Source organism: Sapajus apella, unplaced genomic scaffold (genome assembly GCF_009761245.1).
Source record: "Sapajus apella isolate SASKATOON/1434 unplaced genomic scaffold, GSC_monkey_1.0 scaffold11, whole genome shotgun sequence".
NCBI classification, from domain to species: Eukaryota; Metazoa; Chordata; class Mammalia; order Primates; family Cebidae; genus Sapajus; species Sapajus apella.
In genome coordinates, this window is record NW_022436951.1 from 33,466,558 (window position 1) to 33,490,946 (window position 24,389).

General features: G+C 39.6%; 1 protein-coding gene across 1 annotated transcript; it reads left to right on the top strand.

The window, feature by feature from the left end:
* Positions 1-579: 579 nt before the first annotated feature.
* LOC116552387 (U2 small nuclear ribonucleoprotein auxiliary factor 35 kDa subunit-related protein 2-like) lies at positions 580-24,231 on the top strand (the record flags this gene model as incomplete). Its single annotated transcript, XM_032279116.1, has 5 exons — positions 580-730; positions 905-1,083; positions 2,322-2,535; positions 18,720-18,723; positions 24,225-24,231. Coding segments are annotated over exons 1-5 (555 nt in total), but the record flags the coding sequence as incomplete, so codon positions are not given.
* Positions 24,232-24,389: the final 158 nt, after the last annotated feature.

A 24,389-nucleotide genomic window follows, 5' to 3' on the forward strand; every position in this document is an offset into this window, starting at 1 on the left:
GCGGGCGGATCACGAGGTCAAGAGATCAAGACCATCCTGACCAACATGGCGAAATTCCATCTCTACTAGAAAATACAAAAATTAGCTAGGTATGGTGGTGCACGCCTGTAGTCCCAGCTACTCGGGAGGCTGAAGCAGGAGAATTGCTTGAACCCAGGAGGCGGAGATTGCAGTGAGCCAAGATTGTGCCACCGTACTCCAGCCTGGCGCCTGGCAACAGGACAAGACTCTGTCTCGGAAAAAAAAAAAATTACAGGGAATCTCGGGTTGGAGAAGTTTTCTCTTTACTTCTTTTCATACAATGACATTTTTGTGGGGAAGCAAGGTGATGGGATTAATCTCTGCTGTTTCTAATGTAGGCTATCCAGAGGCTGACTATATCTGCTGTTTCTGGTTCAAGAAGTTTGTGGCAGAATTCTCATTTTGTATACCTGAAATAGAGCTAGTACTGATTGTTTCCTGACAAAGGATGTCCACATCTCCTGTGGGTACCTTTGCAAGGATGAGATCTTGTGAGCCATTCTGGTTTCCTTGCTTCCCTCATGTTTGGTAAAGAAATGGCATCCGGGAGCCGGCAAGATGGCTGTGCCCCAGAAGGTGACGTTTCCAGAGAAACCATGCCACAAAAAGTACAGAGCCGCCTTGCAGAAAGAGAAACCAAAGAAACGTTGGCAGGAACTTGCTGGACTGAGAGGCTCAGGACTCTCACAGAAGGGGAAGGAGAAGGGGAAGGGGAAGGAGGGGGAGGAGGGGGACAGGGGAGGGGGAGAAGGAGGAAGGGGGAGGGGGAAGAGGGAGGGAGGAAAAGGGAGGTAAAGGGGAGGAGGAGTGGAAGGGAGGAAGGGGCAGTGGGAGGGGGAAAGAGGGGAAGGAGGAGGAAGAGGGGAAGGGGGGAGGGGGAGGGGTTTTATTGAAGAACAGCAACTAGGAGAAGAGAAGCTATTGGAAAGAAAGAGGCAAAGATTACATGAGTGGTTACTGAGAGAGCAGAAGACACAACAAGAATTCAGAATAAAGGAGAAGGAAAAGGCAGCTAGCAAATGGCAAGAACAAGACAGAACGTTAAAGGAACAATGGGTAAAAGTGTTCCTATTTCTCCACATCCTCTCTAGCATCTGTGGTCTCCAGATTTTTTAATGATTGCCATTCTAACTGGCGTGAGATGGTATCTCAATGTTGCTTTGATTTGCATTTCTCTAATGACCAGTGATGATGAGCATTTTTTCATATGTTTGTTGGCCTCATGTATGTCTTCTTTTGTAAAGTGTCTGTTCTTATACTTTGCTCACTTTTGAATGGGCTTGTTAGTTTTTTTCTTGTAAATCTGTTTTAGTTCTTTGTAAATTCTGGATATCAGCCCTTTGTCAGATGGGTAAACTGCAAAAATTTTTTCCCATTCTGTTGGTTGCCGATTCACTCTAATGACTGTTTCTTTTGCTGAGCAGATGCTGTGGAGTTTGAGTAGGTCCCATTCGTCTATTTTGGCTTTTGTTGCCAATGCTTTTGGTGTTTTGGTCATGAAGTCCTTGCCTATGCCTATGTCCTGAATGGTTTTGCCTAGATTTTCTTCTAGGTTTTTTATGGTGTTAGGTTTTATGTTTAAGTCTTTAATCCATCTGGAGTTAATTTTAGTGTAAGGTGTCAGGAAGGGGTCCAGTTTCTGCTTTCTGCTCATGGCTAGCCAGTTTTCCCAACACCATTTATTGAACAGGGAATCATTTGCCCATTGCTTGTTTTTGTCAGGCTTGTCAAAGATTGGATGGTTGTAAATATGTTGTGTTGCCTCTGAGGCCTCTGTTCTGTTCCGTTGGTCTATATCTCTGTTTTGGTACCAGTACCATGCTGTTTTAATTACTGTAGCCTTGTAGTATAGTTTGAAGTCCAGTAGTGTGATGCCTACTGCTTTGTTATTTTTGCTTAGAATTGACTTGGCTATGCAGGCTCTCTTTTGGTTCCATATGAAGTTTAAGGTGTTTTTTTCCAGTTCTGTGAAGAAGGTCATTGGTAGCTTGATGGGGATAGTGTTGAATCTGTAAATTACTTTGGGCAGTATGGCCATTTTCACGATATTGATTCTTCCTAACTATGAGCATGGAATGTTTCTCCATCTGTTTGTGTCCTCTCTTATTTCATTGAGCAGTGTTTTGTAGTTCTCCTTGAAGAGGTCCTTTACATTCCTTGTTAGCTGTATTCCTAGGTATTTTGCTATGTGTGTACCTATGCGACAATCTTGCATGTTCTTCACATGTACCCCAAAACCTAAAATGCAATAAAAAATGCCTATCTGTGCAAAAAAAAAAAAAAAAGAACAATGGGAAGAGCAACAGAGGAGACAGAGAGAAGAGGAGGACCAGAAAAGACAGGAGAAGAAAGAGGAAGCTGTGTTGAAGATGCTGGATCAGGCTGAAAATGAGTTGGAAAATGGCTCCACCTGGCAAAACCCAGAACCACCCGTGGATTTCAGAGTCATGGAGAAGGATCGAGCTAATTGTCCCTTCTGCAGTAGAACAGGAGCTTGCAGATTTGGAGATAGACGTTCATGTGGACATAATTCCCCAATATCCGGTCCTACCCTTCTTGTTAAGGGCAGGTTCACAGCGTTTGGGATGGAGCAGCGCGGGAGGGATGACCGTGGCCCTGACGCCAGCCTGGAAGGCAGCAAGGAAGAAACCTACCAGCAGTTCCTAGATGTCTATGAGGATGTGCTGCCCGAGTTCGAGAACGTGGGGAGAGTGATTCAGTTCAAGGTCAGCTGCAAACCTCACCTGAGGGCAACCCGTACGTTCAGTACCAGTCGGAACGAGGGTGCCAAGCTGCCCTTTCTCTGTTGTATGCTGGAAGACGGCTTCAGTGTGAATTCTGCTCCGTGACCTGGTGGAGAATGGCGATTTGTGCTTTATTTGAAATACAGCAACGTCCAAGAGGAAAACACGGTGACTTTCTTCATGTGTTCAGAAGTCCCAACAGTGGATTCTGGGAAGTGCATAGAGGCGTCTGCCGGTCTCCAGATGGGACTGGCTCCTCCTCTGGCAAGAACTCTGAGAGGAGGGGGTGGGTGGGCGACTGGGACGAATACTGCAGCAGGCTGCGGGGAAGGAGAAACGCAATCCCACACCGCTCCTGCAGAAGAAACGGGGAATCCAGGAGGAACAGGAGTACTCACACGGGGAATAAGTCTCACAAACACACATCAGAGTCGGGAGAGGCACAGTTCACAGAGCAGATGAAGAAGAAATAGGGGCCGAAGCCGGAGCCAAAGGTAATAGACACAGAACTGTTCAGAGTTCCAAATCCAAATAAACTTGTTTTGTTCTTGAAAAAAAAAAAAGAAAAGAAAGAAAAGAAAAATGGCATCTACATTCTCCTATGGCTGAGAGTTTCTGGTTTTGTAAGTGGCCTAGGATGCATTCAGCTATTGACCACCTCTTAACTTCATTACATCACCTTCTCATTTTTGTTTCAGTCCCAGCAAGAATATATAGCTGGCTTTCTCCTGGATCTGATTTAATTGGTTATTAGTGTTTTTGTTCTCTCTTGCATGTGCTTTTTATTTTACTGATGTTTAATCTTCACTGCCATTGTATTTGTCATGATTTTCTCTCATCTTGTATAAAAACACTACCTAAAGTCTTAAGGTAAACACGACTATATTTAACACTGCTATTACAAATGTGATTGTTTTCCTGTAGGTTAAATTACTGGGGGTTTGAAGCAATTAACTTAACCTGAATCCTCAGCCTCAAAAGCTGTAAGTGTGCTATTAATATGTCCATCATCTTGTTTCCAAGATAGAAGGAACTTCATGTACTGAAGTCTCATTCAGGGTCCATTAACTCAGGGTTCAGTGGAGTCAGGCGTGCTGTGCTGAATGTTCCCCTGCCAACCTCTGTAAGTAAAGGAGGCCCTGAAAAATAATAACAATGCAAATAAAGAGCATTTTCTTCAAGTTAATAATAACATCAAACATATTGTACTGGCTTAGGTTTTTAATAGTGTCTCAAATTCCAATGTGAAAATGTGACACAAAATAGAATATAAATACTTAAAATAAATAAAAGCCAAATGTTCACAAAGAATTCATTGTATTCTAGGCACAATTCTAGGCCCAGCTCAGGCTGCCATAACAAATACGTAGGCTGGGGGCTTAAGCAACAGAAGCGTATTCTTCCTAGTTCTGGAGGCTGGAAGTTCAGGGTCAGAGTGCTGGTAGGGCTGCTTCTGGTGAGGGCTCTGCTCCTGGCTTGCCAGTGCAGGCTTCTCACTGTGTTTCCTTATAGGGGAAGGAGGGAGATTCAGTCTTTCTCTCTCATCTCAAATCCCATTATTAACTCATTACATCTTTTCTTTATAAATCCCATCGTAGGGGTGTCCACCTTCATGAACTCACCTAATCCTTGTCCCTCCTACGGGCCCCACCTCTAAATACCATCACTTTGGGGGTTAGGGCTTAATGTATGAACACACAATTTGGTCCACAGCACCTTGGCTTCCCTCTAAGTAAGGAGATCTTGGTAAAGGGTAGCTCTGAGTAGATGCCCTAGGGGCTCACAATATGATGCAGAGTGTGCCAGGCAGCGAACACAGAATAAGCAAAGTCTGCAGGTAAACCACATTAGGACATACCCACTAGCACAGCAGAGACCCAGGGCTGAGTGAGTCATCCTGAAGCAGGGCATTCGGAGTGGGGTGTCTGGAAAAGGTGTCAGAAGATGAAGCTAAAGGGACAGTGGACTTTTGAGTTAATGCTAAAATGAGTTAAGACTTTGGGGGTCTGTTGGGAAGGCATGATTGGCTTTGAATGTGAAAATACATGAGATTTAGGAGAGGCCACAGAGAGAATGATATGGCTTTGCCCTTTGTCCCCATCCAAATTGCACTTTGAATTGTGATACCCTGTTGAGAAAGGGACCTGCAATCCTCATGGGACGAGGGAGGGCGGTGGATGGATCATGGGGGCGGTTTCCCTCGTGCTGTTCTAATGATAGTGAGTGAATTCTCACAAGATCTAATGGTTTTATGTGTTTGGAAGTTCCCCTTTCATTCTTCTTTCTCCTGCTGGCTTGTGAAAATGTACTTGCCTCCCCCTTTATCTTCTGCCATGATTGTAAGTTTCTTGAGGCCTCCCTAGCCATGTGAAACTGTGAGTCAACTAAAACTCTTTCTTTTATAAATTACCCAGTTTGGGGTATTTCTTTATAGCAGCTTGAAATGACCTAATACAGCATGAAATGGAGAGGGTGCAATAGAGTTGGGATAGGCAAGAGAAGCAGGCTCAATTTTGGACCTGCCAAGCTTCAGGACCCTGTGAAACCTGTAGGGGAGATATCAACGGACAGATAGCCATTTGTGCCTGCAGCAGGTAAACTAGTCAAGGTGACTCCAACTGCTATAGTAGATAAAATAAGCATAAATACATACTTCAAGCAGAGCAGAACAAAACCAAAACCCTGTGTGTATAATATCTCAAAACTAAGCATAAGGCTATTGCTGCTTAGTTACATAAATCCCAGAGTCAGTGTTCCTGGCTGGCAGAAAATTTTCCTTTGAGCAGTGATTTAGGAGCCTAGCCTTCTTCTTCCTTGTGCCTTCATCATCTTCAGCAGGTGGCTTCCAGGATGCCCATGTATGGTAATTGGGAGGAAACAATATAAAGAATCAATTGAGAGAGATTGGTTTGGGTCATTTCTGCAAGTCTCGATATCATACAGACTCACTTGCCACTGGCTGAAATTTAGCAATAGGGCCACACCCAACTTCAAAAGAGGCTAAGGAAGAAGAACCTAGAAACTATATTCATCAGTCTCCATATCTCAGGGCCCTATACTTAGTATCTGTGCAATAAATTTAGGTATTTATCATTAGATGAGGGATTAAGGCTTAAGTGAAATATGTGAGAATTCAGGGTTTTGTGGTAGTTGGAGAGAAAAATCCCAAAGAAAGAGAAGAGTATACATAAAATTGTGGGAACTATTAAAAATAGTTCACAGAATATTCTATTGCTAAGGCTTTAGAAGTAGCAATGGAATATTCTTTCATCATCACTACCATATGCCATAGCATAAATAAATCTGATAAACATAATGTTGAGAAAAACAAATTTGATAAAAGGGTAAACACTGTATGACACCATTCATACCATTCACAATCAGATCAAATTACCCTGAAATACTTGTAGCTAAGATAGTAGTTAACTTCATTTGGCACTGTTATTGGTGTGGGGGAGAATAGGGCTTAAGGGTGGCACTTTTACATTGTTTTTCTTTTATAATTTATTTATTTTACTTTAGGTGCATACTATATCTGGCATTTCTCCCAGTGTTATCCCTCCCCGCACTCTCCTCCCTCCCTACACACCATTATCTCTCCCCTACCCCCCTAACTGTCCCCTGTGTGTGATGCTCCTCTCCCTGAATCCACGTGTTCTCGTTGTTCAACACCCACCTATGAGTGAGAACATACAATGCTTGGCTTTCTGTTCTTGGGTCAGTATGCTGAGAATGATGGTTTCCAGATTCATCCAAGTCCCTACAAAGGACACGAACTCATCATTTTTTATGGCTGGGTAGTATTCCATGGTGTGTATGTACCACATTTTCTTTGTCCAGTCTATCATTGATGGGCATTTGGAACATTTTTTTTATCTTGATCTGGTCACTGGTTTTATAGGTGTGTTCATTGTGTGAAAATTTATTGAGGTGAGCACTTCTGATTTGTGTAAATTTTGTACACTACCTTTAAATAAAGCATATACTTTAAAATAAATTTTATGCTTTAAAATTTTCACACTCATACTCTCATATAGAAATTAATTAATACCTGAATTAAAAACTCTCCCTAATTAAGAATTATTGACATTTACTCCATTTTTCTCAATTTATATATTCCAGTCCTTTCAGACATTGCTTACTGCTCTACCTTTAAAGAGGGAATTATTTTATTTCAAAGGCAAGTCTTTCTAGTAGATTATTTTTGAATAATTGAATCCAATTGCTTTGGATATTTCGATGTCAATGAAATCACGAGCAAACTCCCATTCACAGTTGCTACAAAGAGAATAAAATACCTAGTAACACAACAAACAAAGGATGTGAAGCTTCAAGAACTACAAACCACTGCTCAAGGAAATAAGAGAGGACATAAACAGATGGAAAAACATTCCATACTCATGGTTAGGAAGAATCAATATTGTGAAAATGGCCATACTGCCCAAAGTAATTTATAGATTCAATGGTATCCCCATCAAGCTACCATTGACCTTCTTTACAGAACTGAAAAAAACCACCTTAAACTTCATATGGAACCAAAAAAGAGCCCTCATAGCCAAGACAATCCTAAGCAAAAAGAACAAAGCTGGAGGCATCACATGACCTGACTTCAAACTACTGCAAGCCTACAGTAATCAAAATAGGATGGTACTGGTACCAAAACAGAGATATAGACCAATGGAACAGAACAGAGGCCTCAGAAGTAATGCCACACACCTACAACCATTTGATCTTTGACAAACCTGACAAAAACAAGCAATGGGGAAAGGATTCCCTATTTAATAAATGGTGTTGGGAAAACTGGCCAGCCATGTGCAGAAAGCTGAAACTGAACACCTTCCTTACACTTTATACAAAAATTAACTCCAGATGGATTAAAGATTTAAACATAAGACCTAATGCTATAAAAAGCCTAGAAGAAAACCTAGGCAATACCGTTCAAGACATAGGCATAGGCAAGGACTTCATGACTAAAACACGAAAGGCAAGCATTTTCTAATTTGGACCCATTGAAGCAACTTACTGCATTAATGGTCTTGAATATTATTTTCCAATGGTACTTCTGTTGTCTGTGGTGGAGACAGCTCTCAGGCCACCAAGACTGAGGAATCTCTTCCATAATATAGCTATTTTTGCTGGCCACTTTTATCTAGATGTAGCCACATAACTGACTTCCAGCCAATTGGATGTGGACAGATATGATTTATACTGCTTACAGGCCTGGCACTCAAAGCCCACCAGACATACCCTCCACTTTGTCTCTCCTCCAACCAGCTGAGAGGTCACCAGGCTGTGGGTAACCTGGGGATCCAGGTGGTACAGAGGTTGAGCTTCCCATGGTATGAACTCCTGAGTGGGCCCACAAAAATAAGCATGCTCATTGTACTTTCCAGGAGCAAGAAATAATTTTCTATTTTATTGAGTCACTGAGATTTTAGGTTCGTCTATTCCTCCCCTAACATGGTGCTCATTTTTCTTGTAATAGCTGTAAATTACTCACTTAGAATATTTAGTATTGTTTCATTGTGGGACCTTCACAATGTACCTAGCCCAGGACTTCAATACTCTACCATGCACCATCTAAGTAGTCTATCCCTGAATCAGTCATTATATTGTTAATTTATAATAAAGTAAGCCCCTCCCCCCACCCTCTTAGTTAAAAGTCCTTCATTATCTTGCCTTATAAGGAGAACAAGGAAACTCACTTATACGGAGAGAGCCTGGCATTTGTTTAGATTTTGGTCCTCTTTAATTTTCTGCTGCTTTGCATATTTCTTTTGACTGCAGCATTAGGTAAAGGGGAAAGATTGATGGGTGTCAATGCTTGAAAAGACAGCTAGCTTCCAAGTTGTTGTATGATCCATAGTGGTCCTGGTAATTAAAAATCTGACTGTACATACAGCCTCCATATAGGATGCCTGGAGTAAGTGGTGTCATCTGCCATGAGATAGTGTGTAGCTGTCAAAAATAAAGACAAACACAGCATGCTCAGGGCCATGGTGTTTGAGGATTCAGCAGGTCTTTGCTATGCCTTTCAGGAGAACTCCAGGACTGGGTGATGGGGATTTCCATTGATGGTAAATTGCTTTATTTCCCTTCTCATTAAATTTGATCTCACATGACCAGTGAGCTCTGTGATTAAACAAAGCCTCTTTGTTCTTTACTCCAATTTATTTTAGATCTATTTTAAGTTTCTGAGGTTCTTACAGGACAATAAAATGTTTGCAAATCTAATTTTACATTCTCTCAATCAGCATCATTAACAAAATTAATTCTATCAGGCACAGTTTTGTGCTTGTTTACTGAGAGAAGTATGCGTAGAGGGAACTGCACTGATAAGTGTGCATCTCAACTGAGCCTATATATTTACATGCATATGTCCCTATAGAACATTTCCAGCACCCTGAGGGTGCCTGGGTGCCCCTCTCTACTCAGTATTCCTCCTGAATGCAGCTGCTGTTTTGACTTCTATTGCCGTAGGTAACTCCAGGCCAGTTTCTAAATATTCATTCAATACTCATCTAACTTCTGCCTGTATCTCTCTCTGCTCCAGGTTTTAGAAAAATATTTCTAAGTAGTGTTTTCTTATTATTCAGTTGTTAAAACATATTTTCTTCTTTTGGGTTTTCCTTTGGTTTTTATACCTGGCACTACATCTGTTGCCATTTTTAAAGTAATATATTTAGAATTGAGAAACTTTTGAAAAGATGAGTCTGCAAGGGCAGCATAAAAGATTAGCAAAATAAGGCCAAAGGATGTGTCCGCGATTCAAAGCCCACAGTGTTCCAGGGTTCCAGAGCCTCTGACAGGGAAGGTAGTGAATCCACCAACCCAGGGTCACCAGTCTTAGTATCACCTGGAGCAGAGTGAGCGACAGAGCAACAGTGGCAATACCTTATGATTCTCAGTCTGTCACTGAATCCTGAATTCTGGAATCATGATTGAAAACGGTAATAATTTCTACAGCATCATAGCTAAAGGCTCTATGTGGGTCCATACACCCACTTATAACTGCTATTGATTGATTTTATTTTTTATTGTACTTTGAAGTTCTGGGGTACATCTGCAGAACAAGCAGGCTTGTTACATAGGTATACACGTGCCATGGTGGTGGGCTGCATCCATTATTCCATCATCTACATTAGGTATTTCTCCTAATGTTATCCCTCCCCAATCCCTCCACTGCCCAACAGGCCCCAGTGTGTAATATTCCCCTCCCTGTGTCCATGTGTTCTTGTTGTTCAACTCCCACTTATGAGTGAGAACATGTGGTATTTGGTTTTCTGTCCTTTTGTTAGTTTGCTGAGAATGATGGTTTCCAGATTCATCCATGTGCCTGCAAAAGACATAAACTCATCCTTTTTTTTTTAAATTGCATTTTAGGTTTTGGGGTACATGTGAAGAACATACAAGATTGTTGCAAAGGTACACACATGGCAGTGTGATTTGCTGCCTTCCTCCCCTTCACCTATATCTGGCATTTCTCCCCATGCTATCTCTCCCCAACTCCCCACCCCCTGCTGTCCCTCCCCTATTTCCCCCCAACAGACCCCAGTGTGCGACGGTCCCCTCCCTGTGTCCATGTGTTCTCATTGTTCAACACCCACCTATGAGTGAGAACATGCGGTGTTTGATTTTCTGCTCTTCTGTCAGTTTGCTGAGAATGATGGTTTCCAGGTTCATCCATGTCCCTACAAAGGACACAAACTCATCATTTTTGATGGCTGCATAATATCCCATGGTGTATATGTGCCACATTTTCCCTGTCCAGTCTATCGTCGATGGGCATTTGGGTTGGTTCCATGTCTTTGCTATTGTAAACTGTGCTGCTATGAACATTCGTGTGCATGTGTCCTTATAGTAGAACGATTTATAATCGTTTGGATATATACCCTGTAATGGGATTGCTGGGTCAAATGGAATTTCTATTTGTAGGTCCTTCAGGAATCACCACACTGTCTTCCACAATGGTTGAACTAATTTACACTCCCAACAACAGTGTAAAAGTGTTCCTATTTCTCCACATCCTCTCCAGCATCTGTTGTCTCCAGATTTTTAAATGATCGCCATTCTAACTGGCATGAGATGGTATCTCAATGTTGTTTTGATTTGCATTTCTCTAATGACCAGTGAAGATGGGCATTTTTTCATATGTTTGTTGGCCTCATGTATGTCTTCCTTTGTAAAGTGTCTGTTCATATCCTTTGCCCACTTTTGAATGGATTTGTTTGTTTTTTTCTTATAAATCTGTTTTAGTTCTTCGTAGATTCTGGGTATTAGCCCTTTGTCAGAAGGGTAGACTACAAAAATTTTTTCCCATTCTGTTGGTTGCTGATCCACTCTAATGACTGTTTCTTTTGCCGTGCAGACGCTGTGGAGTTTGATTAGGTCCCATTTGCCTGTTTTGGCTTTTGTTGCCAATGCTTTTGGTGTTTTGGTAACTCATCCTTTTTATGGCTACATAGTATTCTGTGCTGTATATGTGCCACATTTTCTTTATCCAGTCTATCATTGATGGGCATTTGGGTTGGTTCCAATTGCTATTGTAAACAGTGCTGCAATGAACATATGTGTGCATGTGTCTTTATGGTAGAATGATTTATAATCCTTTGGTATATAAATATACCAGTAATGGGATTGCTGAGTCAAATGGTATTTCTGATTCCAGATTTTTGAGGAATCACCACAATGTTTTCCACAATAGTTGAACTAATTTACATTCCTACCAACAGTGGAAAAGCATTCCTATTTCTCCCCATCCTCTCTAGCATCTGTTTTTTCCTGACTTTTTAATGATTGCCACTCTAACTGATGTGAGATGGCATATCATTGTGGTTTTGATTCACATTTATCTAATGACCAATGATGATGAGTTTTTTTTCATGTTGTTGCTGGCCACATAAATGTCTTCTTTTGCGAAGTGTCTGTTTATATCCTTTGCCCACTTTTTGATGGCGTTTGTTTTTTTCTTGTAAATTTTTTATGCTCTTTGTAGGTTCTCAATTTTTGCCCTTTGTTGGATGGATAGATTGCAAAAAGTTTCTTTCATTCTGTAAGTTTTCTGCTGACTCTGATGATGGTTTCTTGTGCTGTGCAGAAGCTTTTTAGTTTCATTCAATTCTATTTGTCAATTTTGGCTTTAGTTGCCATTGCTTTTGGTGGTTTAGTCATAAAGTCTTTACCCATGCCTATGTCCTGAATGGTATTGCTTAGGGTTTCTTCTAGGGTTTTTATGATTTTATGTCATATGTTTAAGTCTTTAATCCATCTTGAATTAATTTTTGTATAAGTTGTAAGGAAGGGGTCCAGTATCAGTTTTCTGCATATGGCTAGTCAGTTTTAACACCACCATTTATTAAATAGGGAATTATTTCCCCATTGCTTGTTTTTGTCAGTTTTGTCAAAGATCAGATGTGTGGCATTAGTTCTGAGGGCTCTGCTCTGTTCCATTGGTGTACATATCTGTTTTGGTACCAGTACCATGCAGTTTTGGTTACCGTAATATACTTTGAAGTCAGGTAATGTAATGCCTCCAGCTTTGATTTTTTTGCTTAGGATTGTCTTGACTATATGTGCTCCTTTTTAGTTCCACATGAAATTTAAAGTAGGTTTTTCTAATTCTGTGAAGAAAGTCAATGGTAGCTTGATGGGGATAGCATTGAATCTATAAATTACTTTGGGCAGTATGGTCATTTTCATGATATTGATTCTTCCTATCCATGAGCATGGAATGTTTTTCCATTTGTTTGTGTCCTCTCTTATTTCCTTGAGCAGTGGTTTCTAGTTCTATTTGAAGAGGTCCTTCATATCTCTTGTAAGCTGTATTCCTAGGTATTTAATTCTCTCTGTAGCAATTATGAATGGGAGTTCACTCATGATTTGGCTCTCTGTCTGTTACTGTTGTATAGTAATGCTTGTGATTTCTGCACATTGATTTTGTATCCTGAGACTTTGCTGAAGTTGCTTATCAGCTTAAGGAGATTTGGGGCTGAGACAACGGGGTTTTCTAAATATACAATCATGTCATCTGAAAACAGAGACAATTTGACTTCCTCTTTCTTCCTAATTGAATGCCCTTTATTTCTTTCTCTTGCCTGATTGCCCTGACCAGAACTTCCAATATATGTTGAATAGGAGTGGTGAGAGAGAGCATCCTTGTCTTGTGCCAGATTTCAAGTGAATGTTTCTAACTTTTGCCCATTCAGTATGATATTGGCTGTGGGTTTAAAGTTCTTGTTAGATACGTTCCATCAATACCTAGTTTATTGAGAACTTTTAGCATGAAGGGATGTTGAGTTTTATCAAAGGTCTTTTCTTCATCTATTAAGATAATCATATGGTTTTTGTCATTGGCTCTATTTATATTATGGATTATGTTTATTGATTTGTGTATGTTGAACCAGTCTTTCATCCCAGGAATGAAGCTGATTTGATCATGGTGGATAAGCTCTTTGATGTGCTGTTGGATTTGGTTTGCAGTATTTTATTGAGGATTTTTACATCCATGTTTATCAGGGAGGTTGGTCTTGAAAGTGTCTTTTTTTGTTGTTGTGTCTCTGCCAGGTTTTGGCATCAGTCCCTCTTTTTCTATTGTTTGGAATCGTTTCAGAAAGAATGGTACCAGCTCCTCTTTGTACCTCTGGTAGAATTTGGCTGTGAATCTGTCTGGTCCTGGGCTTTTTTTTTTGGTTGTTAATCTATTAACTACTGCTTCAATTTCATAACTTGTTATTGGTCTATTCAGGGATTCAACTTCTTCCTGGTTTAGTGTTGGGAGGGTGTATGTGTCCAATAATTTATCCATTTCTTCTCAATTTTCTAGTTATTTGCATAGAGGTGTTTACAGTATTCTCTGATGTTAGTTTGTATTTCTGTGGGATCAGTGGTGATATCCGCTTTATCATTTTTTATTGTGTCTATTTGATTCTTCTTTCTTTCTTCCTTACTAGTCTGGTTAGTAGTCTATCTATTTTGGTAATCTTTTCAGAAAACCAGCTACTGAATTCATTGATTTTTTGAAAGTTTTTTTTGTCTCTATCTCCTTCAATTCCTCTCTGATTTTAGTTATTTCTTGTATTCTGCTAGCTTTTGAATTTGTTTGCTTTTGCTTCTCTAGTTCTTTTAATTGTCATCTTAGGGTGTCGATTTTAGATCTTTACTGCTTTCTTTTATGGGCACATAGTGCTATAAATTTCCCTCTAAACATTGCTTTACCTGTGTCCCAGAAATTCTTGTAATTGTGTCTCGGCTCTCATTTGTTTCTTCTTTATTTCTGCCTTCATTTTGTTCTTTTTTCTGCCTTCATTTACCAGTTGTCATTCAGGAGCACATTGTTCAGTTTCCATGTAGTTGTGTGGTTTTGAGTGAGTTTCTTAATCCTGAGCTGTAATTTGATTGCACTGTGGTCTGAGAGACTATTATGATCTCTGTTCTTTTGCATTTGCTGAGGAATGTTTTACTTTCAATTATGTGGACAGACTGCCTCCTCAAGTAGGTCCCTGACCCCCTTGCCTCTTGACTGGGAGACACCTCCCAGCAGGGTCTTGACAGACACTTGGTACAGGAGAGCTCAGGCTGGCATCTGGCAGCTGCCCCTCTGGAATGAAGCTTCCAGAGAAAGGAACAAACAGCAATTTTTGCTGTTCTGCAGCCTTGGCTGGTGATACCCAGGCAAACAGGGTCTGGGGTAGACCTCCAGCAAAAGACAGCAGACCTGCAGCAGAGAGGCCTGACTGTTAGAAGGAAAACTAACAGAAAGGAATAGCATCAACATCAACAAAAAGTACATCCACACAGAAACCCCATCCAAAGTCACCTACATCAAAGACCCAAGGTAGATAAATCCGCAAAGATGAAGAAAAATCAGTACAAAAAGTTTGAAAATTCCAAAAACCAGAATGCCTCTTCTACAGTGCATCACAACCCCTTGCCAGCAAGGAAACAAAGCTGGATGGAGAATGAGTTTGATGAATTAACAGAAATAGGCTTCAGTAATGGGTAATAACAAACTCCTCCTAGCTAAATGTACGTGGTCCCAATGCAAGGAAGCTAAGAACTTTGAAAAAAGGTTAAAGGAATTGCTAACTAAGATAACCAGTTTAGAGAAGAACATAAATGACCTGATGAAGCTGAAATTACAGCATGAGAACTTCATGAAGCATACACAAGTATCAACAGCCAATTCAATCAAGCAGAAGAAAGGATATCAGAGATTGCAGATCAACTTAGTGAAATAAAACCTGAAGACAGGATTAGAGGAAAAAGGAATAAAAAGGAACAAATGAAGCTTTCAAGAAATATGGGACTATGTGAAAAGACCAAACCTATGTTGGATTGGTGTACTTGAAAGCGATGGGGAGAATGGGATCAAACTGGAAAACACTCTTCAGCATATTATCCAGGAGGACTTCCCCAACCGAGAAAGACAGGCCAACATTCAAATTCAGGAAATATAGAGAGCACCACAAAGATACTCCTTGAGAAGAGCAGCCCTAAGACACATAATTTTCAGATTCATCAAGGTTGAAATGAAGGAAAATATATTAAGGGCAGCCCGAGAGAAAGATTGGATTACCCACAAAAGGAAGTCCATCAGACTAACACCAGATCTGCCAAAACCCTACAATCCAGACAAGAGTGGGGGTCAATATTCAACATTTTTAAAAAAGGGATTTTAAACACAGAATTTCATTTTTTAAAATATGTATGTATATATATATATATATATATATATATATAAAATTTAATTGTACTTTATATTCTGGGGTACATGTGCAGATCATGCAGAATTGTTGCATAGGTACATACGTGGCAATGTGTCAACTCAGAATTTTGTATCCTGCCAAACTAAACTTCATAAGCAAAGGAGAAATAAAATTCTTTATAGATAAGCAAATGCTCAGAGATTTACTCACCACCAGGCCTGCATTACAAAAGCTCCTGAAGGAACCACTGAATATGGAAAGGAAAAACTGGTACCAACCACTGCAAAAACATTCCAAATTGCAGAGACCATCAACACTATGAAAAGACCTATCAACTAACGGGCAAAATAACCAGCTAGCATCATAATGGCAGGATCAAATTCACACATAAAAATATTAACTTTAAATGTAAATGGGCTAAATGCCCCAATTAAATGGCATAGACTGGCAAATTGGATAAAGAGTCAAGACCCATTGGTGTGCTGTACTCAGGAGACATATCTCACATGCAAAGACACACATAAGTTCAAAATAAAGGGATGAAAGAATATCTACCAAGCAAATGGAAAAAAAAAAAAAAGCAGGGGCTACAATCCTTATCTCTGATTAAAGAGACTTTAAACCAACAAAGATCAGAAAAGACAAAGAAGGGCATGACATAACAGTAAAGGGATCAATGCAACAAGAAGAGCTAACTATCCTAAATATATATGCACCCAATATTGGAGCACCCAGATTCATAAAGCAAGCTCTTAGAGACCTACAAAGAGACTTAGACTCCCACACAATAATAGTGGGAGACTTTAACACCCTTCTGTCAATATTAGACTGATCAATGACACAGAAAATTAACAAATATTTCAGGACTTGAACTCAGCTGTGGAGTAAGTGGACCTAACAGACATCTACAGAACTCTTCACCCCAAATCAACAGAATATACAGTCTCAGCATCACATCACACTTATTTTAACATTATTCTAATTTCTAAAGGATTTCTAGGATAGTCCATCTTTCATTTCTGATCTTAGTAATCTTTTCACTTCTCTTTTTTCCTTTGCCGGTGTAATTAGAATTTTTAAATTTTACTGATCCAAAAGATCAAGCTTTTGATTTATTGATTTTCCATGTTTTTGCTTTGTTTTCTATTTTGTTGTTTAAACTCTTATTATTTCCTTACTTATACTTGTTTTGGTCAAACTTGGTCTTTCCTTCTTTTTCTAGCTTTTTAATGTAGAAGCTTAAGTCATTGATTATGAACCATTTACAATTAATGCAATTTATGATATTTTTGGCACGTTATTAACATTTTATTGTTTATTTTCTATATGTGCCATGTATTCATATTTTCTTCTTTCCTGTCTTCTTTAAGATTAAATGATTATTTTTAATGTTATATTTTAATATTCTCCACTTTTAGATTATTTATTAAATTTGTTTTATTTATTTAATCTAATAATTGCTCTAGGCATTCCAATTTACATATTTAGCTTACCATAGGTTACTTCTAAATTATCTTATAGAGCCCAAGGTAAAGCATAAGAATCATACAAAATTTACTTTCACTTTTTCCTTTCAACCTATATACTAATGTGTTCATATATTTTATTTCTACGTATGTCATAAACTTCAAAGTATACTCCTACTATGTTTGCTTCAAACAAGTAGTTCTAAAAGTACAGTCTGGGGTCTTCTGTGGTTCACAAGATCTTTTCAGGGTATACATGAGATTGAAACTATTTTCACAATTGTAAAACACTGCTTACTTTTTCATTTCATTCTCTCAAAAGGGGAGTTTTTCAAAAGCTACATGATTTACAATATTGCAACAGATTGAATGCAAAAGCACATATTATGCTTTAGCTGTTCCTTATTAAGTCTGTCATTAAAGAGTTTGGAAAATATTTTTAAAGATACCATTGTCCTCACTAATTTTCTCTTTTGAAAAATGTAGTTACTTTTCTTAAAAAGATATTATTCTTGTTAATATGAAATTGGGTTATTACTAGTTTTTAATTAAATAAATAAATATTTTCATTAATAGATATTATTAATTAATATGCCAGTTTTAGTTTCTCATACAGAAACTCTTAGTAGATATAAACCACATCAACAGATTATCTGGATCCGCAATAATTTTCACAACCTCAAAGGTATGGTGAGACAAAAGTGTTTGAGAACTGCTCCTTTAAACTGTTAATTATATTTTAAATAGAATTCTAAAATGCTTGTGTTATTTACATAGATATTTATCATTTCCAAGTCTGCATATTCCTTTATGTATATACAAATTTTCATGTACTATAATTTTCCTTCAACCTGAAGACATTTCTCTATAATATATTGTAGAGAAAGTTGGTTGAAAAAGATTGTATTTAATTTTGTTTAAACTAAATATGTCTGTATTTTGCCCTTATAATATAAATTTAGCTAGGTTTAACATTCTAGGTGGGCTTTCCCTCACTTCTAACCTTGCCTGTCCAATACTTTGTGACATTCATTATGTCATACTCCCCTGCCCTCTTCCAGATACTAGAAATTATTATTAAAGAAGGTCAAAGTGAATTTCATGTTAAGAAAAGAAAGTGGTTGGAATGAAATGATGGATATTAACTTCACATTTAATATAACTTGTGCATCTGCCCTTTTTACCAATTCAAGGTCTATAGGCAGAAGCTAGGGTATATGAAGTCAAGTTGTATTAAGTTTATAATCTTCACATAACCTCAGATCTATAAAACATTTCTTCAACAGTTCAGAGAAATTTCGATGAATTAAAACTCTTACTTTAGTCAATGGTATTATGTGTTTTTGAGAAAGAATCAGTTGGGTGACCTTTCTATTTTTTTCCTGGTATTTATTCTGCTTAAGTGACATCAAAAAACTTTATTGAAAAATTAAAATTCTTTATGGAATGACACATTATTATTAAATAGTTTACTTGGCATTTAGACACAGGTGTTTTCTTAGAAACGTTAAAGGGGACTGAGTTTTCTCCTTTGATGCCGACAACTTTGACACTATTTTAGCAACAGATGCAAACCCCAGAGCCTCCAGAAGACATAAATGCAAACCCTGCTTGCTGGAAGAAAAGAAGGTAAAGAACCTACCTATTACCATCAAATACCAAACCAAAGTTATAAGAAAAATGCAGTAAAACCCAAACTTTTAAAACTATATGAATGTTTAACAGTGTGTGCTAGGTATAGAAGCTCAAGGCTGCCCCCTTCAGAGAAAGCAATGCCTTGAAAGAAAGGTGGAAAACCAGAATGAAGAGAAAGCATATTCTAATAGATCTTAGAGGCATTTCAGCTCTATGTTGTAGGATTTCGTATTTATAACTCTTCTATTGATGTTCATATTTCTAGGGAGTCTGTGGCATAAAACAATTCAGGGTTACTTCTGTGTCCTTAGCAAAGGGCAGATGTGATTTGCCGAGAATACACGTACACATCCAAGCCCTAAAAGCTTCTTACCAGCCAAGCACCCTACACTCTTGTTAGCCACATACCTTCACCTCAAATGCCTCCTCCCTGCCTCTATCCAAATTTTTCTCAGTATTTAGGGACCCTCTTAATGGACAGAACTTTCATGAAATTTCCCCATAGAATGCAGATGGTATTAGTGCTCTTTTTCTCAGCAGTGAAAAATAATATTGCTTTACTTTACTTTAAGACTACGTTGTTTGGCTATTTACTTGTCTGTGCCCCTCCTAAGCTGTGCAAAGGGGTTAATGTCAAGACCTCTAGCATATGGCACAGATAGAGCTTGGAGTTTACTGGGGATGAGCTTAGGATCAGAGAAGTGGGAGGCACATGCACCCTTGAACTCTCACTACCCTACGTCATAGACTTCATACCTATTGCCAACAAGCTGGTATATGGTGCCTTCATGTCTCTGATGCTCTACATATGTATATAGCTTGGGAGCATGGAGCACTCTTGTAACTAGTATCAATGGATGCTGTCTAGTTTAAAAGTGGCTTTATCAGGAAGAGTTAGCAGTGGCTGTTATCAGTCTGTTCTATTGAATTAACTCTGACCTGCTGATCCACTCATGTAATGAACTCCTAGAAGAAGAAAGAAACTAAACCTTCAGAGCCAACTAGATTTTTCCTCTTGAAAAAAAAAATCTTGACCTTTTTAATTTTTACAGCCCAGTTTTAGCACATAGGCATGCAATAAATACTCTTTAAGAACTGAGTGAACATCAATACCCAAAATATAATTTACATGCTATTACTGTGGACAGCAGGACGCTGCACACAAAACAATACGTTGGCTAATGTTCGATGCCTATAAAAAATCCTTGCCATCAGAATATTCCACCAGATTCCCCTCTGGGTTTCTCAAGACTCATTGTTTGAACTGTGACCCAACAGGTGAGTGGTATCAGGCTGTTAGCTAACATGGTGAGACTCTGCAATCTGCTGTCCCTGGGCTGAGAAACTTCTTTGTACTTTATGCTTCCGTGGGCCCCTGGAATCCCCTCATTTGTTTATTTGGCCTCGCTGTTTTGCACATTACTGCCTCCAACCTAACAGCCTCAAAAATTGTCATTTCATGACTTTTCCTTTTTTGAGACAGTCTCGCTCTGACACCCAGGCTAGGGTGCAGTGACGTTTTCGTGGCTCACTGCAACCCCTGCCTCCCAGATTTAAGCAATTCTCCTGCTTCAGTCTCCTGAGTAGCTGGGATTACAGGTGCATGCCATCATGCCCAGCTAATTTTTTGTATCTTTTTAGTAAAGATAGGGTTTCACCATGTTAGTCAGGATGGTCTCCATCTCCTCACCTTGTGATCCACCCGCCTTGGCCTCCAAAGTGCTGGGATTACAAGCGTGAGCCACCTTGCCCAGCCCATTTCATGATTTTTATGTTCTACTTATTCTTGAAAGCATTCCTGTGAATAACCAAAAGATATGACTTTTTCCTTCAGTTTTACCATGTGCTTCTAGAATGCAAGTACACACCATGGAGTCTGCTAAAAAGAAAGATGCAGTTCCAGATATCAGACAAGCTATGGGCCCTGCTTTGACTCTGGCAGGTCAACATATGTTCAAATCTTCAGCAGAAGAAAGAGAACAAATGTAGAACGTGCTTGTTGCTGTCACAGCCATTATTCTAAAGATTGAGTGCTGATTGGTTTTGTATTACCCTATTTTGGAACACATGAACCAAGAGCAAAGATACAAGGAATTGCATTTTTAAAGAACAAGAACACTGGGCAGAGTATACTGACAACTTTGAATTCAAATTCAAATTAGTCTAAGATCGCATCAGAAAGAGTTATGCCTGTATTCTTTGGTTATACAACTAGGGGCGCTTTTTATTTCAGTCTGAGGTTCAGAAAATACCTGATTGATGTTTAATTCGAAATAATTTTTCACAGCTTTGTCTTAGTTTACTTGTGGCTTCTGTATTTTTTGCAATCTCAGGTAGAAGTTCCTGTTAAGGGCTAAGCTTCTCCATTAGTTATATATCTTCATTAGCAAGCAGCTACGGTAAATGAACCTTGCTATCGTAATTTTTAATGTAATTTTGTGCCTATGATCTCAGCTAAATGCCATCTACTTAGTTCATTGCCACATGTATAAGCTAATAACTGAATATCAGGTATAAAATGTTAAACCCAATAAAATGAAACCTCAGAGGGGGAAATTGGCTTTGTGTGAAGCTTCTCACACAGGTTCTGCGGGGGTTGGCTCAAATCACTGACCGCTAGATCGCAAAACTACCTCTTGCTCCTTCTTTGCTGGCTGTCACGAGAGCCAAAATGCCTAGAAAATCTGTTATTCTCAGCCCTAGAATCATAAAACTCTGAAACACATTGAAATCTAGAAATCACATTGGTCAAATCCCAGAAATTGCCAAATAAAGTCATAAACAAGTTTTATAGCCATAACACAAGAAAAATAATCTCTTTTTGGTAAGTCAAACACGTTACTCTATTAGGATCATCATCATCACATATTAGACTAAGTTAGGCTCAGCAAGCCAGTAGACATTTTCAAATTCCCCCACAGAGGTTTCAGAAGTTGAGTTACAGTGTATCAGTCAGAAAAACACTGTGGTGCTTCAGCAGCAAACAATCTAAAATCTCAGTGGTTTTAAAACCACAGTATCTTTGCCAGACTGCATTGTATAACCTAGAAACAGAAATTCAGGTTTTTCTCCAGGTTACACAGTGCACTCTGGCAAAGATACTGTGCCTGTAATAATCAATGTACTGCCAAACTGAAATAATCAGAAGGGTCAATTTTCTATTTAAAGAGCTTATTTAATCAAAAAGCTAGGAATAGTCATTCTGGGATGCACCACTCCAGAGAAATGGGGATAGTGCTTAAAAGTTAAAAGCCAAATTCTTACTAATAAAATAAGACAAAGAAATATAACAGGATTACAACATTTTTTACACAAGGCTGGGCTTATGAGTCATAATAAATTAATTATCCACAGTTTGTTTTCTTTTCTCTGTGGCCTGTTTTCTTTTCTTTATATCTGGTTTTCATTTTCTTTCCAATAGAAAAGAGTGTAACATTCCATCTTAAGTCACTGTGATAACCATGAAGGCTGTGTGAAAAAAGTAAGAGGATTGGAGGGAGGCAGAGAAAGGGGGCAGAATAGAAGGCTCCACTGATCATCCCTGTGGCAAGGACAACAAGTGAACAACTATCTACAAAAGGAAAGCAACTTCCTAAGAACTAAAACTCAGGTGAGTACTCACGGTACCTGGCTTTAACTTCATATAACTGAAAGAGGCACTAAAGAGGTAGGAAAAACTGTATTGAATCACCAACACCATCTCTCCACCATCCCCTGGCAGTACAGTGTGGTGTCGAGAGCATCTCTGTGAACTGGCAGAGGGAGAGCACTGCAATTGTGAGGCACTGAACTCAGCGCTGTCCTGTTAGAAGAGAAAGGTAGGCCAGAAGAAACTGAGCTGATGCCTACCTATAGAGGGAGCATATAAACCAGCCCTAGTCAAAGGGAATCACCAGCCCCAGCAGTGAAGCTGAGTTCCTGCAAGCTTCACCACAGTGGGCTAAGGTGCCCTGGGGCCCTAATAAACTTGAAAGGCAGTCTAGCCACAAGGACTGCAACAATTACATGAGTCCTAGTGCTGAACTGGGCACAGAAACAACAGGTTGGGTGCACGTGAGCAACTGAGACACTAGCCAGGACAGCTAAGGGAGTATGGCATCACCACTTTCCTAATCCCAAGCTGCACAGCTCATGGGCTCTAAAAGTGACCCTTTCCTTCCACTTGAGGAGTGGAGATAGGAGAAGAAAGGGAACTCTGTCTTGTGTCTTGGAAACCAGCACAGCCATGGTAAGATAGGGCACCAGTCAGAGCTGCGAGGTCCTCTTTCCAGGTCCTAGCTCCTGGACAACATTTCTACACATGCCTTTGGCCAGAAAAGAACATGCTGCCTTGAAGGGAAGGACCTTGTCCTGGCAGGATTTATCACCTGCTAACGGAAGACCCCTTGACCCCTGAATAACTGATATCAATACACAGGTATTATACTGGAGGCCTTGGGTGAAGCTCTGAGACTTACTGGTATCAGGTGAGACTCAGCACATTCTTAGCTGTGGTGGCTATGAGGTGAGATTCTTTCTGTTTGAGAAAAACAGAGAGAAAAATAAAGGGGACTTTGTCTTGCACCTTAAATGCCAGCTCAGCTGCAGCGGGCTAGAGGAGCAACTGAGCTCTTGGAGTGCCCTATACAAGAACTTGCCTTTGGACAGTATTTCTGGACCTGCCTTGGGACAGAGAGCCCACTTCCCTGAACAGTGAGTCTAAGGCCAGGTAGCATTCACAAGTTGACTCAAGAGCCCTTGGGTGTTAAGGAGTACATGAGTGATAGGTCTGGCGGTACTCCTTGTAGAACTATGGTGGTGGTGGCAATGGGGTGGAGCTCCTCTGCCTTTAGAAAGGGGAGAGATGAGTGGAAATGATGTCATCTTGAGGTTTGAGTGCCAGCTCAGCCTGCAGTACAGCAGGACATCAGGTAGACTTCTAAGGCTTTTGACTCTAGTCTCAGGCTCCTGGATTTACCTCTGGACCCCCCCAGAGACTGCGATAACTTGGTGCCATAAGGGAAGGACACAGGCTTGCCTGGCTTTACTACTTGCTGATTGTAGAGTCTGAGGGCCTTGAGTGAACATAGGCAGTAGCCAGGGAGCGGTCACAGCAGGCCCTGGGCAAGATCCAGTGATGTTTTGGCTTCAGGACTCACCCAGCACAGTGATAGTGGTGGTGGCCACAAGGCTGCTTGTGTCACTTCATACCCAGCTTCAGGTGGTTCTGCACAGAAAGAGAGATTCTGTTTCCTTGGAAGAAAGTAGTAAAAGGGAGTGAGAGATTCTGCCTACTAACCCAGAGAATTGCACCAGATGTTGTGTAGGACCATCAAGATGGTACCTATATGAGTCTGCAAGAACCACAATATTACTGGGCATAGTAAGAGTAGACACAGCTTAGATCACAAACCCAAGTCCTTTTAATAATGAAGATCAGAGCAGAAATAAAATTAAAATTACAGAATGAAAGATCAACAAAAAAAGTTGATTTTCTGAAAAGTTTTACAAAATTGACAAATCCTTAGCCAGAGTGACCAAAAATAAAAGAGAGAAGACCCAAATAAATAAAATCAGAATTGAAAAAGAAGACATTACAACTCAAACTGCAGAAATTTAAAGGACTGTTGCAGGCTACTATGAGCAACTATGTGCCAATAAATTGGGAAATCTAGAATACATGAAGAAATTTCTAGACACATACAACCTACTAAGATTTAACCAGACAGAAATCCAAAATCTGAACAGATAAATAAAATGTAATGAGATTGGAGCCATAATAAAAAGTCTCCCAACAAAGAAATCCTGGGACCTGATGGCTTCACTAATGCATTCTACCA